Here is a 15632-nt window from a genome sequence, read left to right as displayed (position 1 = left end):
TCCTTTGGCCCCCAAAGAGACTCACACTTGTATGTGCTGAGGCTCAGGGTCACTCACCGCCAGTGACCAGCGAACACCATTATTAATATGGAGTTATGACTGCGTTCCAAGCTAGTTTTTTATTCTGTACCATAACTGGTGTCAATTTGCTAGTAGAGGTAAATTGATGAAAGATTAACAGTGTGTTAACTTCCTGCATGTTTAACTTTGAATTAGGTCTCAGAGCAACCTGGACTACTGTTTGTTTACACTCCCTAACTTTGCTTTCAGACACACACAAGGGAGCAGTCCCAGGCTGTGGGTGTCAGATGTTCACAGGGTGTAAAGTGGCGGGTTAGCTGGGCTTTTTCTGAAAATGACACTGTTCTGGATGGGCTCCCTGGGTGTGTGTTTGGGTCTGTGCAGTGGCTTCGTGTGATGGGCCCAGGTTCATCCAGTGCAGAGCCAATTCACGCTGGCTGGTGGGGGGAGGCTGGGCTTTCCCCTCCCGTGTCCGGCCAGCTGCAGAGGCCCTGAGCACCAGGCTGGGCTCCCTGCCCCCTCGCCAGAGAGACAAGGGCCCCTGGCTGGCACCAGCATAGCGCTGCGGCCTCTGCAATCGCTATGGGGAGAGCTGGGGGGGGAGCGGGGAGGGGCAGCGGCACAGTGCCCCCCGGGTGGAACCGGGCAGACAAATCAGCTGCTGATACAAGAGCAGAGGTGGCTCCCGGGCCCTGCGGGCTGGAGCGTGAGCTGTGGCCCCTGCTCTCTGGAGCTGGCGGGCCGGGCTCTGCCGGCGCTGGAGCCAAGCGACGGCCCCGGGCTGCGGCCGCTCGGAGCCACACCCCGACCCGCGCGGACCCCCGGTAGGGGGCGATCGTGTCCCAGCCTGGAGCCCATCACCCACGGAGCCGAGCCGAGCCGAGCCCCTCCTCTGGCCCCGCCTGGCTATGAAGGCCGCTCCCGGAGCTTAGCCCGTGAGTCCCAGCGTCCGTGCCCGGCCCAGGTGAGCGGAGCGGCTGGTTCGTCCCCTGCCCGGGCCGGGCTCTGCATGGCCCAGCCCCCCCGCTCGGTGTCAGCGGGGCTTCCCATGAGCCGGGATCCCGGCAGCAGCGAATGCCCCGGGCTGGGAGGGGGAGCCGGGGGCGGGGGGCAGGACTCGGAGGGCTGCTGGCGGGGCGGCAGCGGAGGTGCCCCATAACTATTGAGGGCGCGGAGCGATGCAAAGGCTCTGGGGGCACGCAGCGGGGCTCAGGGCAGGCGCGCCGGGGACAAAGGCGTTTTGGTTTCCAGCGCGGCTTTGCACGCCGTGCTATGGAGTCTCAGCTGGGGACCGGTCTTGCAGGCAGCTGCTCCTGAGGTTACAGCCCACCGCGACGGGGAAGTCCCTCCTTGGCTGCACCAGACTTGTCAGGCTGTAGGACCCAAGGGAAAGGCTGCTGCAGCTGGTGTCCAGGGAGCTCTGGCAGGTAAGGAAGCCAGGGCCTGGGGAAGGCCGGCTTTGGGGTAGGTAGGCAGGCGGGGAGTGGCCGTTGTGCCCCCCAGGAGAGCCCAGCCCCAGGTGTGTGATGGGGGGAGACGGGCAGGAGCTGGAGGCGCCGGGAGTAAAAGCTTGAAGCCAGCTGTGTGCAGGAGGGTCCCGGAGAGGCTCCAGCTGGGCGGGAACCGCCCTGAGCCTGCAGGCAGCTGGGGCAAGGTCCAGCTCTGTGCGGCAGCCCTGAGCCAGCTCTGTGCAGGGGGGAAGGGCAGGAAAGGAGCCAGCTGCGCCAGGGAGGTGCTGGGCACGGAGGGCTAGAGCCAGCTGTATGCGGAGGGAGCAGGAGCCGGGAAGAGGTGCGAGCACTAGCCACTCTGCAGCATGGCCGAGGGAGCCAGCGCCCTGCTGCCAAGTGCCTTGCCCTGCCCGCCCAGGGGAAGCTCGCGGCAGTTTTGCAGAGCCCAGGCCTGTGTGAGGAGAGGGAGAAGTTGGCAGTGAGTCTCATACACCAGCCAGCCCCAGCCTGTGCCCTGGGGAAGAGCCAGTTGGCTCCGGTGGATATAAACCCTGGTAGAAGTCTTGGAGGGAGAGGGGGATATGTGACCCTGTGTGACCCCCCCCACACACACGCACACGCTGCCTCTGGGGAGCAGAAAGGGCTATTGGCTGTGTGGGGGAGCCTGGGGGGTTAGGAGCAGGAAGGGTTATTGGCTGGCTAGGGGGGCTGGGTTCTCTCCTGGCTCACACATACAATCATAGAAGATTAGGGTTGGAAGAGACCTCAGGAGGTCATCTAGTCCAACCCCCTGCTCAAAGCAGGACCAACCCCAACTAAATCATCCCAGCCAAGGCTTTGTCAAGCTGGGCCTTAAAAATCTTGAAGGAAGGAGATTCCACCATCTCCCTAGAGAACCCATTCCAGTGCTTTACCAGTGGGGGAGGTTTAGATTGGATATTAGGAAAAACTTTTTCACTAAGAGGGTGGTGAAACACTGGAATGCGTTACCTAGGGAGGTGGTAGAATCTCCTTCCTTAGAGGTTTTTAAGGTCAGGCTTGACAAAGCCCTGGCTGAGATGATTTACCTGGGAATTGGTCCTGCTTTGAGCAGGGGGTTGGACTAGATGACCTTCTGGGGTCCCTTCCAACCCTGATATTCTATGATCTATGATTAAACCCCCCAGTGAAATAGTGTTTCTTAATATCCAGCCTAGACCTCCCCCACTGCAACTTGAGACCATTGCTTCTTGTTCTGTCGTCTGCTACCACTGAGAACAGCTGAGCTCCATCCTCTTTGGAATCCCCCTTCAGGTAGTTGAAGGCTGCTGTCAAATCCCCCCTCACTCTTCTCTTCCGCAGACTAAACAAGCCCAGTTCCCTCAGCCTCTCCGCGTAAGTCAGGTGCCCCAGCCCTCTAATCATTTTCATTGCCCTCCGCTGGACTCTCTCAAATTTGTCCACATCCTTCCTGAGGTGGGGGGCCCAAAACTGGACGCAGTACTCCAGGTGTGGCCTCACCCGTGCCGAATAGAGGGGAATAATCACTTCCCTCGATCTGCTGGCAATGCTCCTACCAATATGCCGTCGGCCTTCTTGGCAACAAGGGCACACTGCTGACTCCTATCCAGCTTCTCATCCACTGTAATCCCCAGGTCCTTTTCTGCAGAACTGCTGCTTAGCCAGTCGGTCCCCAGACTGTAGCGGTGCATGGGATTCCTCCTTCCTAAGTGCAGGACTCTGCATTTGTCCCTGTTGAACCTCCTCAGATTTCTTTTGGCCCAGTCCTCCAATTTGTCTAGGTCACTCTGGACCCTTCCCTACCCTCCAGTGTATCTACCTCTCAGCAGCTCAGTAACGCACATACAGCTTGTAACAAAGGGACCCAGTGGCAGTTCACCCCCGGTAACAGCCCGGTCTTTCCCCACAGGATGCTGCCGCTCACGGACTGGGTGCTGGAGCTGCTGAGCATGGAGCGGACCCCCTTCCGCGCCTACACCGTTTCCGCCCTGCTCCTTGCTCTGCTGGCCCTGCTCTTCCGCACCCTCCTGCAGCTTGGGAGATCCTGGCACCGCTACTATGTGACCTGCCAGCGGCTGCGCTGCTTCCCGGAGCCCCCGCGTCGCAAGTGGCTGCTGGGACACTTGGGGATGGTAGGTGTCATGTCCCGTGGGGGCGAGAAGGGGGTGAGTGTCTTCTCTCCCCTCTTACTCCTTGTTGCCACTGAGACATGGCTTGACCCCTGCTGGGAGGAGCCACCCTGGCCCACCCCAAGGGAGGGGCTGGTAGAATAGCCCCTGAGAGGGCTGGGGGCAGGTGACCCTGCTGGTTCAAGCCTCTCCCTCTCTCCCAGGTGAAGGGCGTTGGCCCCAGCTGGTGCTGGCAAGGGGAGCATGGCATGGCAGGTTGCTCAGGGCGCCGTGCTCGCTGCAGCTGCATGACACATGGGAATGGGGTTGGGACCGAGCAGGGGTAGGAGACGAGGGTCCTGGGACAGCTCCACCAGGTTCTCAGCACGCGCCCTGTCTGGCACCAGAGTGAGCAGCGTCTGAACTCAGTCAGACTTCCTGACCCAACGAGGCGGGCCTGAGCTGGAGGCAGAGGCATTAGCCACGCTGCTGCTCCCCCTCCTGCTGTGGGTGGGGCCCTTCCTATGGCTGCTGGGTCTGATGCACCCCGGATACGGCAGGGCCCTGGGATCCACCTCTGGCACTGGATGGGGCAGGTGGGATGCCGGCCCACATGCAGAGTGAGACAGGGGTGCAAATGGCCCCCTAACCACTCAGTGCCCTGCACTCAAATGCCACATTCTCCAGGCAGGGCCCCAGGCTGAGCGTGGGATGTGCCCTGGTGGGTGGCTCTGGGTGCTGGTGCCCAGACACTTGCCCAGTGGCAGGGTGTCACGGAGTCCCTGGGCGATGCTCTGGAACTGCTCCCCATGAAGCCAGTCAGGACTCTGGGGCAGTCGCCTTTCTGTGAGCAGCCTGTCTTCAGGACACACAGCTCACACAGCTTCCACCTTCCTGGGTCTGACCTCGGAGCATTCAGCATCCTCTGCCCCTCCGTGCGCTTCCCACAGCGAGTCCGCTCAGGCGGGGCTCCTGGGGAAGCCAGAGGGTCCTGCACCCCAACTTCGCAGTCAGACGTGACTCTCAGCCAGCCAGTAAAACAGAAGGTTTATTAGACAACAGGAACATGGTCTAACACAGAGCTTGCAGGTGCAGAGAACGGGACCCCTCAGCTGGGTCCATTTTGGGGGGTAGTGAGCCAGACAACCACGTCTGCACTTCACTCCATGTCCCAGCCAGCCCCAAACTGAAACTCCCTCCAGCCCCTCCTCCTCTGGGCTTTGTTCCTTTCCCGGGCCAGGTGGTCACCTGATTCCTTTGTTCTCCAACCCTTCAGCTCTCACCTTGCAGGGGGGGAAGGGCCCAGGCCATCAGTTGCCAGGAAACAGGGTGTCGGCCATTCTCTGTGTCCAGACTCCTGCACACACATGCCCTCTAGGGCTCTGCAATGATCATACACCCTTACTCCACCCCCTAGATACTTAAGAACTGCCTGGGGGAAACTGAGGCACCCCCACACTATTCAGAGGAAACATTAAGAACAGTCCCACTTCGTCACATCTCTCCCCCCTTCGAGATCGAACTGAGCGGGGTCACTTTAGCCGGTGACCTGGGGAAGTTCGAAGCCACCAACATTCCCATGGATGCCCCAGCATCTCTCCCATTCCTTGGTAGGAGTTACACCAGGCCCTTCCAGTTTCACGCCCTCCCTTAGGTCAGGGGTGGTCGATAGCACTTGCAGGCCGCATGTGGGAAGGTTTATGCAGCCCATGCCCTTTGGCCACCCCAAGAATGTCTCCCCATTGACCATCACCTTCTGCTCCCACTGGAGGTCCGGGGGGCCTGGCCCCAGGAAACTCCACACAGACATATAGGTTGGGGTCAGGAGTGGGAGCCTGTCCACATCCCCAACCATCTGGCTGACGGAGTCTAAGGCCTTGGGACCCAGCAAGGGAGCTAGACACCGGGGCTTTTCCGCAGGGTCCCCTTGGTTCAAATCGCCAGCCTGCTCAAAGGCAGTGAGGTGGGCATCCAAACCCCCCCCCTTAACCAGGGGCAGCAATTTAGTCTCGAGGTTCCCTGCGGAACTGGCCCCCCGGGGTCTATCCCCACTCACCCCTGAGGGGTCCCCTAGGCCTCTCCGCTCCCCCACCGCCAGTTCATGCTGCTGCTGCTTCTGCAGCTCTTTCTCGGGCTCTCGCTGTCTCTCACAGTCCTCTTGCTCTCTCAGACTCAGCTCCAATCCCGTCCGTCTCGATCCCCCGATGGGGAACCCGATCGTGAAGACCCTCGTCTGGTCGGGGACAGGAGTCTTGGCGATGCCTGGCTCCCGCTTCAGCTGCTCCCAGATCCTGCTATAGCCCCAGTTGGGGTCAGGAATCTGTTCCTTAGAGCGGTCATCCTCCTCCAGCTGCACGATTAACTCTGCTTTGGTGCACTTTCCAACGCTCAACCCTCTCTTTTTGCACAGGGTTACAATGTCCTTCTTAAGGAGACGGTGACAGGCCATCACTCCGCTCCTCCCAAGTTGTTGTGGACTCACAGGCCTGTGTGTTCTCAGCTCCCCACGGTTTCCAGGGAGAACCCCTAGTGTGCCAGCCCTTCTCGAGGTCACCACCTCTTTGCCAGGGTCGAGCTGCAGACTCCTCCGCCCCTTGGACTGCTTGCTGCAATCCCCAGGGGAACCCTGCTACTGCACAGTCCTTCTCGCTGGTCACACACTCCCAGGGGTTAACCGCCCCCCGAAACCGCTCCTCTCTGAGCCTTCAGCAGGCCTAGTCCTCGGCAATCCCCCTTCGTGTTACTGCTCCCCAGTCACTTACTGCAGGAAGCGCCATCCACGGGGTGCAGTACATCCCACCGCTGCCACCAGTTGTCACGGAGTCCCTGGGCGATGCTCTGGAACTGCTCCCCATGAAGTCAGTCAGGACTCTGGGGTAGTCGCCTTTCTGTGAGCAGCCTGTCTTCAGGACACACAGCTCACCCGGCTTCCACCTTCCTGGGTCTGACCTCGGAGCATTCAGCATCCTCTGCCTCTCCGTGTGCTTCCCCCAGCGAGTCCGCTCAGGCGGTGCTCCTGGGGAAGCCAGAGGGTCCTGCACCCCAACTTCGCAGTCAGACGTGACTCTCAGCCAGCCAGTGTCACGGAGTCCCTGGGCGATGCTCTGGAACTGCTCCCCATGAAGCCAGTCAGGACTCTGGGGCAGTCGCCTTTCTGTGAGCAGCCTGTCTTCAGGACACGCAGCTCACACAGCTTCCACCTTCCTGGGTCTGACCTCGGAGCATTCAGCAGCCTCTGCCCCTCCGTGCGCTTCCCACAGCGAGTCCGCTCAGGCGGGGCTCCTGGGGAAGCCAGAGGGTCCTGCGCCCCAACTTCGCAGTCAGACGTGACTCTCAGCCAGCCAGTAAAACAGAAGGTTTATTAGACGACAGGAACATGGTCTAAAACAGAGCTTGCAGGTGCAGAGAACGGGACCCCTCAGCTGGGTCCATTTGGGGGGCAGTGAGCCAGACAACCACGTCTGCACTTCGCTCTGGAACTGCTCCCCATGAAGCCAGTCAGGACTCTGGGGCAGTCGCCTTTCTGTGAGCAGCCTGTCTTCAGGACACGCAGCTCACACAGCTTCCACCTTCCTGGGTCTGACCTCGGAGCATTCAGCAGCCTCTGCCCCTCCGTGCGCTTCCCACAGCGAGTCCGCTCAGGCGGGGCTCCTGGGGAAGCCAGAGGGTCCTGCGCCCCAACTTCGCAGTCAGACGTGACTCTCAGCCAGCCAGTAAAACAGAAGGTTTATTAGACGACAGGAACATGGTCTAAAACAGAGCTTGCAGGTGCAGAGAACGGGACCCCTCAGCTGGGTCCATTTGGGGGGCAGTGAGCCAGACAACCACGTCTGCACTTCACTCCATGTCCCAGCCAGCCCCAAACTGAAAACCCCCTCCAGCCCCTCCTCCTCTGGGCTTTGTTCCTTTCCCGGGCCAGGTGGTCACCTGATTCCTTTGTTCTCCAACCCTTCAGCTCTCACCTTGCAGGGGGGGAAGGGCCCAGGCCATCAGTTGCCAGGAAACAGGGTGTCGGCCATTCTCTGTGTCCAGATCCCTGCACACACCTGCCCTCTAGGGCTCTGCAATGATCATACACCCTTACCCCACCACCTAGATACTTAAGAACTGCATAGGGGAAACTGAGGCACCCCCACACTATTCAGAGGAAACATTAAGAACAGGCCCACTTCGTCACATCTCTCCCCCCTTCGAGATCGAACTGAGCGGGGTCACTTTACCCGGTGACCTGGGGAAGTTTGAAGCCACCAATGTTCCCATGGATGCCCCAGCATCTCTCCCGTTCCTTGGTAGGAGTTACACCAGGCCCTTCCAGTTTCACGCCCTCCCTTAGGTCGGGGGTGGTCGATAGCACTAGCAGGCTGCATGTGGGAAGGTTTCTGCAGCCCATGCCCTTTGGCCACCCCAAAACCCCAGGGGGTCAAACTGGGATTGGGTTTTCTCCCAGAGCTCCAGTCTGGAGGGCTGCAATTCGGGCTCTCTTGGTTAAGGGCCCCCATCTTGACCTGGGCCACATACTGTTCACTTACAGAACTAGCATGGAGACATCCCTTTCCCAACAACCTTGTCTCCCCAACAAGCTGGCCAAACACAGCCACTTGGTTATAGGACGGTATACCTTTCTTAACAGCTTTCACTCCATCTGAGACCTTCTCAAAGCTCTCCACACTGGATCTTTCAACAGGAAAGTCAGTGGATCCATTCACAACAGAAAATTTCTGGCTGTTAGGAACTTAAACTTTCTTGATTAAATCACTTTCACACCCTTCAGTGGCAGTAAACTGTTTGCAAAGACTCCATGAGGATTCCTTTCCCGAGGGCTTTTCTATGCAACAATTCACCCCCTCCCAGAAATTCTGCTCTTACCCTCTTTACCTAGGGCTTGCTCTAGGGGAACACTTTCCTGAGCAACTACAGACTCTTTCTGGGTCTCCCTTACATCCAGAATCACCTCTGGCCCATCAGGCGGATTCCTACACAATCCCCTTTCATGCAAACTTACAGACTTCCTAGATAAAAGGTTAGAAGCATTCTCCTTCCCTTTGCCACACACAAGTTCAGGAATCTTTTCCTTCTTGCTACAGGTTTCCACACCCTCAGTAGGTTCCACAATCACATCACCTTCCTGCTCTCCTTGTGCCCTGGCTAGGATCTCACCCTGATTAGACAGAGTTGCTACACCCTTTCCAACAACACACTAGCAACAGGCAAAATACAAGCACCAGAATTGTCTGGTCTCGGGGATTTTACATAGACCCTAACTGGATGCGACCTAGTTACAGGGCCATTCTCCCGAGCAGACAGAAACTTAGGACCCTTCCCTTCCTGGGCTTTAGCTGAATCCAGAACCAGCTCTGAGACAACTGCATGACCCTCAACCATCACAGGCTGAAAGGCCCCTTCTGTCTGCTCCACAGACCAAGAAGAGCCGGACACACTTTCTCCTTTACCAGACACACAGGTTGGGATCTCATTCCCTTTGTCCCAGCACACAAGGCTGGTCACAGACAACTGCTTGGAGATCAGGGTAGCTCCCTCCATAGGCAAGTCAATACCCCTGACAGAGAGACCCATTTCCTTCACTGTCCCAATTCTCCACCCAGCTAACAGGTAAGGTCCAGGGACTCTCATCTTCCACTCTCCTCGCCTTCCCACCCTGCTGACTGGACACAGCCATCAGCTCACAAGGCTGCCTAGGCTCATCCACACTTCCCTTACCAAGCACCTTGCCACTCCCCACAGATCCCCTGCCCTGCCTGTGTCTCCCCCCACTCAGCTGGGGTCTCAGCTCCCACTGTGCTCAGCACTGCCCTTGCTGTCCCAGTGGGGGCAGGCCACTGCTTTCCTCACTGCATCAGAGCCAGCGAGAGTCCCCAGTCTGGTGTGCAAGGGGGCAGGGAGCATCTCTCTGTCCCACCGAGTCCCAGGGGTCTGGTTACAGGCAGGCAGGTAGCCTGAGCCTAGCGGCTCCTCCCTGCTGCCAGCCAGGTCATCTGCATTTTCACTGACCATTTCCCTCTCCACCGATTGGTTCCCTGGATTCAAATTCAAACCCTCGGCAGTTACAGGAGCAGGGCCTGGATCCTGTCCCAAAGAGACACAGTCACCCCACAACAGGGTCTCGCAGCTGGTGTCCTGGGGCACCCCAACGGCCAGCCAGCCCCACCCCTCCTGGGTCTGCACAGGGATCTGGGCCATAGGCAGGGCGAGGGGCTTCGTCCCTGGGACCCTCACCCAGCTCACACAGGCCCTCAGCCTCTGAGGCTGCACCACCCAGGGTCTGACACCAGTTCTCTCTGTCCCAGGATCTCGCCACCCCAGGAATGTCTCCCCATTGACCATCCCCTTCCGCTCCCACTGGGGGTCCGAGGGGCCTGACCCCAGGGAACTCCACACAGACATATAGGTTGGGGTCAGGAGTGGGAGCCTGTCCACCTCCCCACCCATCTGGCTGATGGAGTCTGTGGCCTTGGGACCCAGCAAGGGAGCTAGACACCGGGGCTTTTCCGCAGGGTCCCCCTGGTTCAGATCTCCAGCCTGCTCAAAGGCAGTGGGGTGGGCATCCACACCCCCCCCCCTTAACTAGGGGCAGCAATTTAGTCTCGAGGTTCCCTGCGGAACTGGCCCCCCGGGATCTATCCCCACTCACCCCGGGGAGGTCCCCTCGGCCTCTCCGCCCCACCACCGCCAGTTCATGCTGCTGCTGCTTCTGCAGCTCTTTCTCGGGCTCTCGCTGTCTCCCACGGTCCTCTTGTTCTCTCGGACTCCGCTCCAATCCCGTCCGTCTCGATCCCCCGATGGGGAACCCGATCGTGAAGACCCTCGTCTGGTCGGGGACAGGAGTCTTGGCGATGCCTGGCTCCCGCTTCAGCTGCTCCCAGATCCTGCTATAGCCCCAGTTGGGGTCAGGAATCTGTTCCTTAGAGCGGTCATCCTCCTCCAGCTGCACGATTAACTCTGCTTTGGTGAACTTTCCAACGCTCAACCCTCTCTTTTTGCACAGGGTTACAATGTCCTTCTTAAGGAGACGGTGACAGGCCATCACTCCGCTCCTCCCAAGTTGTTGTGGACTCACAGGCCCGTGTGTTCTCAGCTCCCCACGGTTTCCAGGGAGAACCCCTAGTGTGCCAGCCCTTCTCGAGGTCACCACCTCTTTGCCAGGGTCGAGCTGCAGACTCCTCCGCCCCTTGGACTGCTCGCTGCAATCCCCAGGGGAACCCTGTTACTGCACAGTCCTTCTCGCTGGTCACACACTCCCAGGGGTTAACCGCCCCCCAAAACCGCTCCTCTCTGAGCCTTCAGCAGGCCTGGTCCTCGGCAATCCCCCTTCGTGTTACTGCTCCCCAGTCACTTACTGCAGGAAGCACCATCCACAGGGTGCAGTACATCCCACCGCTGCCACCAGTTGTCACGGAGTCCCTGGGCGATGCTCTGGAACTGCTCCCCATGAAGCCAGTCAGGACTCTGGGGCAGTCGCCTTTCTGTGAGCAGCCTGTCTTCAGGACACGCAGCTCACACAGCTTCCACCTTCCTGGGTCTGACCTCGGAGCATTCAGCAGCCTCTGCCCCTCCGTGCGCTTCCCACAGCGAGTCCGCTCAGGCGGGGCTCCTGGGGAAGCCAGAGGGTCCTGCGCCCCAACTTCGCAGTCAGACGTGACTCTCAGCCAGCCAGTAAAACAGAAGGTTTATTAGACGACAGGAACATGGTCTAAAACAGAGCTTGCAGGTGCAGAGAACGGGACCCCTCAGCTGGGTCCATTTGGGGGGCAGTGAGCCAGACAACCACGTCTGCACTTCACTCCATGTCCCAGCCAGCCCCAAACTGAAAACCCCCTCCAGCCCCTCCTCCTCTGGGCTTTGTTCCTTTCCCGGGCCAGGTGGTCACCTGATTCCTTTGTTCTCCAACCCTTCAGCTCTCACCTTGCAGGGGGGGAAGGGCCCAGGCCATCAGTTGCCAGGAAACAGGGTGTCGGCCATTCTCTGTGTCCAGATCCCTGCACACACCTGCCCTCTAGGGCTCTGCAATGATCATACACCCTTACCCCACCACCTAGATACTTAAGAACTGCATAGGGGAAACTGAGGCACCCCCACACTATTCAGAGGAAACATTAAGAACAGGCCCACTTCGTCACAGCCAGTAAAACAGAAGGTTTATTAGACGACAGGAACATGGTCTAAAACAGAGCTTGCAGGTGCAGAGAACGGGACCCCTCAGCTGGGTCCATTTTGGGGGGCAGTGAGCCAGACAACCACGTCTGCACTTCACTCCATGTCCCAGCCAGCCCCAAACTGAAACTCCCTCCAGCCCCTCCTCCTCTGGGCTTTGTTCCTTTCCCGGGCCAGGTGGTCACCTGATTCCTTTGTTCTCCAACCCTTCAGCTCTCACCTTGCAGGGGGGGAAGGGCCCAGGCCATCAGTTGCCAGGAAACAGGGTGTCGGCCATTCTCTGTGTCCAGACTCCTGCACACACATGCCCTCTAGGGCTCTGCAATGATCATACACCCTTACTCCACCCCCTAGATACTTAAGAACTGCCTGGGGGAAACTGAGGCACCCCCACACTATTCAGAGGAAACATTAAGAACAGTCCCACTTCGTCACACAGGGGCTCTAAGGGAACCAATCCATAGAAGCATCTCTGCTCACCACTGGCCCCTGCCATGCTCCCTGGCCCAGCCCCGTGACACCCCTGCCAGCCAGCTGCACCCCAATGGCTCTGCCTGCATTGGTGGTAAGTGGCCCCTGGGCCTGTTCGGCCGCCTTTGCTGTGGAGCAGGGAGGGTTATAAAGCCCCTGGCAGGATGGCCCCACCTGGTGTAGCTTTGGCAAGGGCATAGCCAATCACCATGTGCTGTGACATCGGGCATTGCAGGAACTCTGCCCCTCAGAGCACAGAGGGACCTAGGAGACCCAACTGGCTGCTTGGAGTGAGGCATGTTTGGCCTCAGAGCAGCCACCAGCGCAGTGAGGGGAGATAGGGTTGGTGTCGGAGGGTCCCCTGACACTAGGGGTCAGGCCAGTCTGTAGGTCCCTGGGGAGAGGGGCAGTCTCGGAAATGTATTGCCTGCTCTGGGGAGCATCCCCCAAGATGGATGGGATGTGAGCACTGGGCCAGGAGCGAGGGTCTTGACAGATACACTTGGTGAGGCATTGCACACGGCAGTCCTGCCTCTGATCACAGGATCCGATTCTGCCCCTGCCTGGCATGCGCTGACTTGCTCAGGAGTCCCGGGTAGGATTGGGTCCCTCCTATATTAACTCTGCCCCATCCCTCCTGCAGTTCATACCTGGTGAGGAGGGGCTGAGCCTGGTGTCCCAAACAGTGGCTACATTCTCCCAGGTCTTTGTGACATGGATGGGGCCCTTCCTGCCAGTCCTGGGCCTGGTGCACCCTGATTTCCTCAAGCCGATCACAACAGCCTCAGGTACGCTGACTCCTGGGGGTGGAGGTGAGGCTCTGAGGGTATGTCCGTACAGCACGTAGACACCTGTAGCTGGCTCGGGCTCAGACTGTGGGGCTGTTACCCTGCAGTGTAGATATTCCAGCTGGGGCTGGAGCCTGGCCTCTGGGACCTCCTCCCTGTGGGATCCCAGATCTTGGGCTCCAGTTAAGCCCAAATGTCTATACCTCAGATTTACAGCCCTGAGTCCGAGTCAGCTGACATGGGCAGGTCACGGGTGTCTACGTGCACAATAGACACAACTTGTGGGGCCAGAGATGGGAGACACCAGCTGGGGCCCTCTAGCCCGTCCCCTGGGAACCTATGCAGGACTGGCCCCAGCAATCTGTTCTCCAGGGCCCTGGCCAGGCTAGCTGTGAACATCCCAAGGGACAGGGCTCCCAGCCAGTCCCTTACCCCCAGTGTGACATCATGGTGGTATGAAGGCTTTCCTGACTTCCCCAGGGCAGGGCTGGGAGCCAGTCACCTGAGACCCTGCAGAGCAGCCCGACCAGAGCCCTGGGGAAGGCACCAGACAGGACAATCCGCCTGGGGAGCTAATGGCAGTCTCCCTGCAATAGCTCCTCGGAGTCCGCACTGTCCAGCCTGGGTTTCCCTCTGCTCCAGGTCAACCCCCCAGCCCCGTGGGTCACAACCCTCGTGTTCTCATACATAATCAGTGCAGGCCCCTTGGCTCAACTGACTCGCTCCTCTGCCCGGGTGAACCAATCCTTCCCTGCCACCTTGGCTGCTCTTCCCTGTGTTCTGCACTGTGTGGGCCCAGCAGCCTCTTCTGGCCTTGACCCCTGGGATTGGTTTACTGTCCAGGGGGCCCAGAGCTGAATGCAGGGTGGGTCAGGCCAGGAGGGACCATTCTGCTCCTCTAATCTGACTGCCGGTGTCACACAAGGCAGAGACCCTCCCCAGAGCTCCCTTCAGCCAGCCCCGAGCTCCTGGCTGTGCTGGAGGGAGTGTTACAAAGGGACAGCCCATCTCCATGTAAAGACTCCCAGGGATGGCAAAGCCCCTGTGTCCCTGGGCCAGCTGTTCCTGTTAGGGGGCTTATTCCTTCACCCACTTACTTCCCTGGTCCTTCTCGCATGAACCGAGAGCAACAATACCCGAAATCCAAAGGTGCAAACAATTTGATGTTTATTGGGGTGAACTTCCAGCAAGCATGATTCCAGTTTCCTTCCTTAGTATCCTCCTTCCCAGCTCTGACACCACAGAGCCTTACACCTGTGTCCCTGTTCCCATTCCTGCCCTTAGCCAAACATTATTCCAATTTCCCCAGCCCCATTCCCTGTTCCCATTTCCCTCACCCACATGCCCACCCCCTCCCACCCACACCCACTCACTTCCTCATGGACTACAGATTATATAGTAAAACTTGAGTTCTGCTTAGCTATACCTTAACCAATCATTTTCCTGAAATTTAACTAACCAGTCCTAACATATTGTAAGATGATTATGTACCCAATTATATCCCACCACCTTAATTAGTTTACACCCAGCAAAATTAATTATACAGCAGACAGGAACAATCACAGAACCAGACAGAGATTATACAGACAAACAATAGCAAAGTGGGAACTATAATGACAAGACAATACAGAAGTGAGGATTTCACATCCCAGCTATTGATAAGTGAGTTCTTGCCAGACAGGATGCTATCAAACTAAGTTTCCTTTTACATTTTCTAGGCACTTCCCTTTCTCTGGAGGTGATAGGAATACAATCCTGTCCTGATAGTGCCTAACAGCCCAATAGCACCTTATTTCAATGTGACTAGTTTGGAATGTGAGGATGTGACTGTTCGCTTCCCAGCTTATGGCTGCCTCTGCTGCTTAGCCAAAGGTCTTAGCTAAGAACAGGGCCTCAGACTGTCATAGTAAGAGAAGGCCCTTACACCAGCAGACAGTGATTTTGATTCTTTCTTTTATACCTCTATAATTAGCCAAGTGATAAGAATACACCTAAATTCTTAGAGTATAGGCCTTTTGTGACGAAGTGGGCCTGTTCTTAATGTTTCCTCTGAATAGTGTGGGGGTGCCTCAGTTTCCCCTATGCAGTTCTTAAGTATCTAGGTGGTGGGGTAAGGGTGTATGATCATTGCAGAGCCCTAGAGGGCAGGTGTGTGCAGGGATCTGGACACAGAGAATGGCCGACACCCTGTTTCCTGGCAACTGATGGCCTGGGCCCTTCCCCCCCTGCAAGGTGAGAGCTGAAGGGTTGGAGAACAAAGGAATCAGGTGACCACCTGGCCCGGGAAAGGAACAAAGCCCAGAGGAGGAGGGGCTGGAGGGGTTTTCAGTTTGGGGCTGGCTGGGACATGGAGTGAAGTGCAGACGTGGTTGTCTGGCTCACTGCCCCCCAAAATGGACCCAGCTGAGGGGTCCCGTTCTCTGCACCTGCAAGCTCTGTTTTAGACCATGTTCCTGTCATCTAATAAACCTTCTGTGTTACTGGCTGGCTGAGAGTCACGTCTGACTGCGAAGTTGGGGTGCAGGACCCTCTGGCTTCCCCAGGAGCCCCGCCTGAGCGGACTCGCTGTGGGAAGCGCACGGAGGGGCAGAGGATGCTGAATGCTCCGAGGTCAGACCCAGGAA

The 15632-nt window shown here is 58.2% G+C and overlaps 1 protein-coding gene across 1 annotated transcript in view; it reads left to right on the top strand.

Moving 5' to 3' along the window:
• LOC142070370 (ultra-long-chain fatty acid omega-hydroxylase-like) overlaps positions 1-15632 on the top strand; it is a 43736-nt gene that overhangs the window by 13570 nt on the left and 14534 nt on the right. The window contains 4 exon segments of the mRNA XM_075124092.1: positions 1325-1448; positions 2664-2765; positions 3382-3604; positions 12864-13008. Of these exon segments, the coding sequence (XP_074980193.1) occupies positions 3383-3604; positions 12864-13008 (367 nt within the window). The 5' untranslated portion in view covers positions 1325-1448; positions 2664-2765; position 3382.

Source organism: Caretta caretta, chromosome 28, assembly GCF_965140235.1.
Source record: "Caretta caretta isolate rCarCar2 chromosome 28, rCarCar1.hap1, whole genome shotgun sequence".
NCBI lineage: Eukaryota > Metazoa > Chordata > Testudines > Cheloniidae > Caretta > Caretta caretta.
Note: the sequence above shows the minus strand (reverse complement) of the source record. Positions and strands in the feature narration are given on the sequence as shown.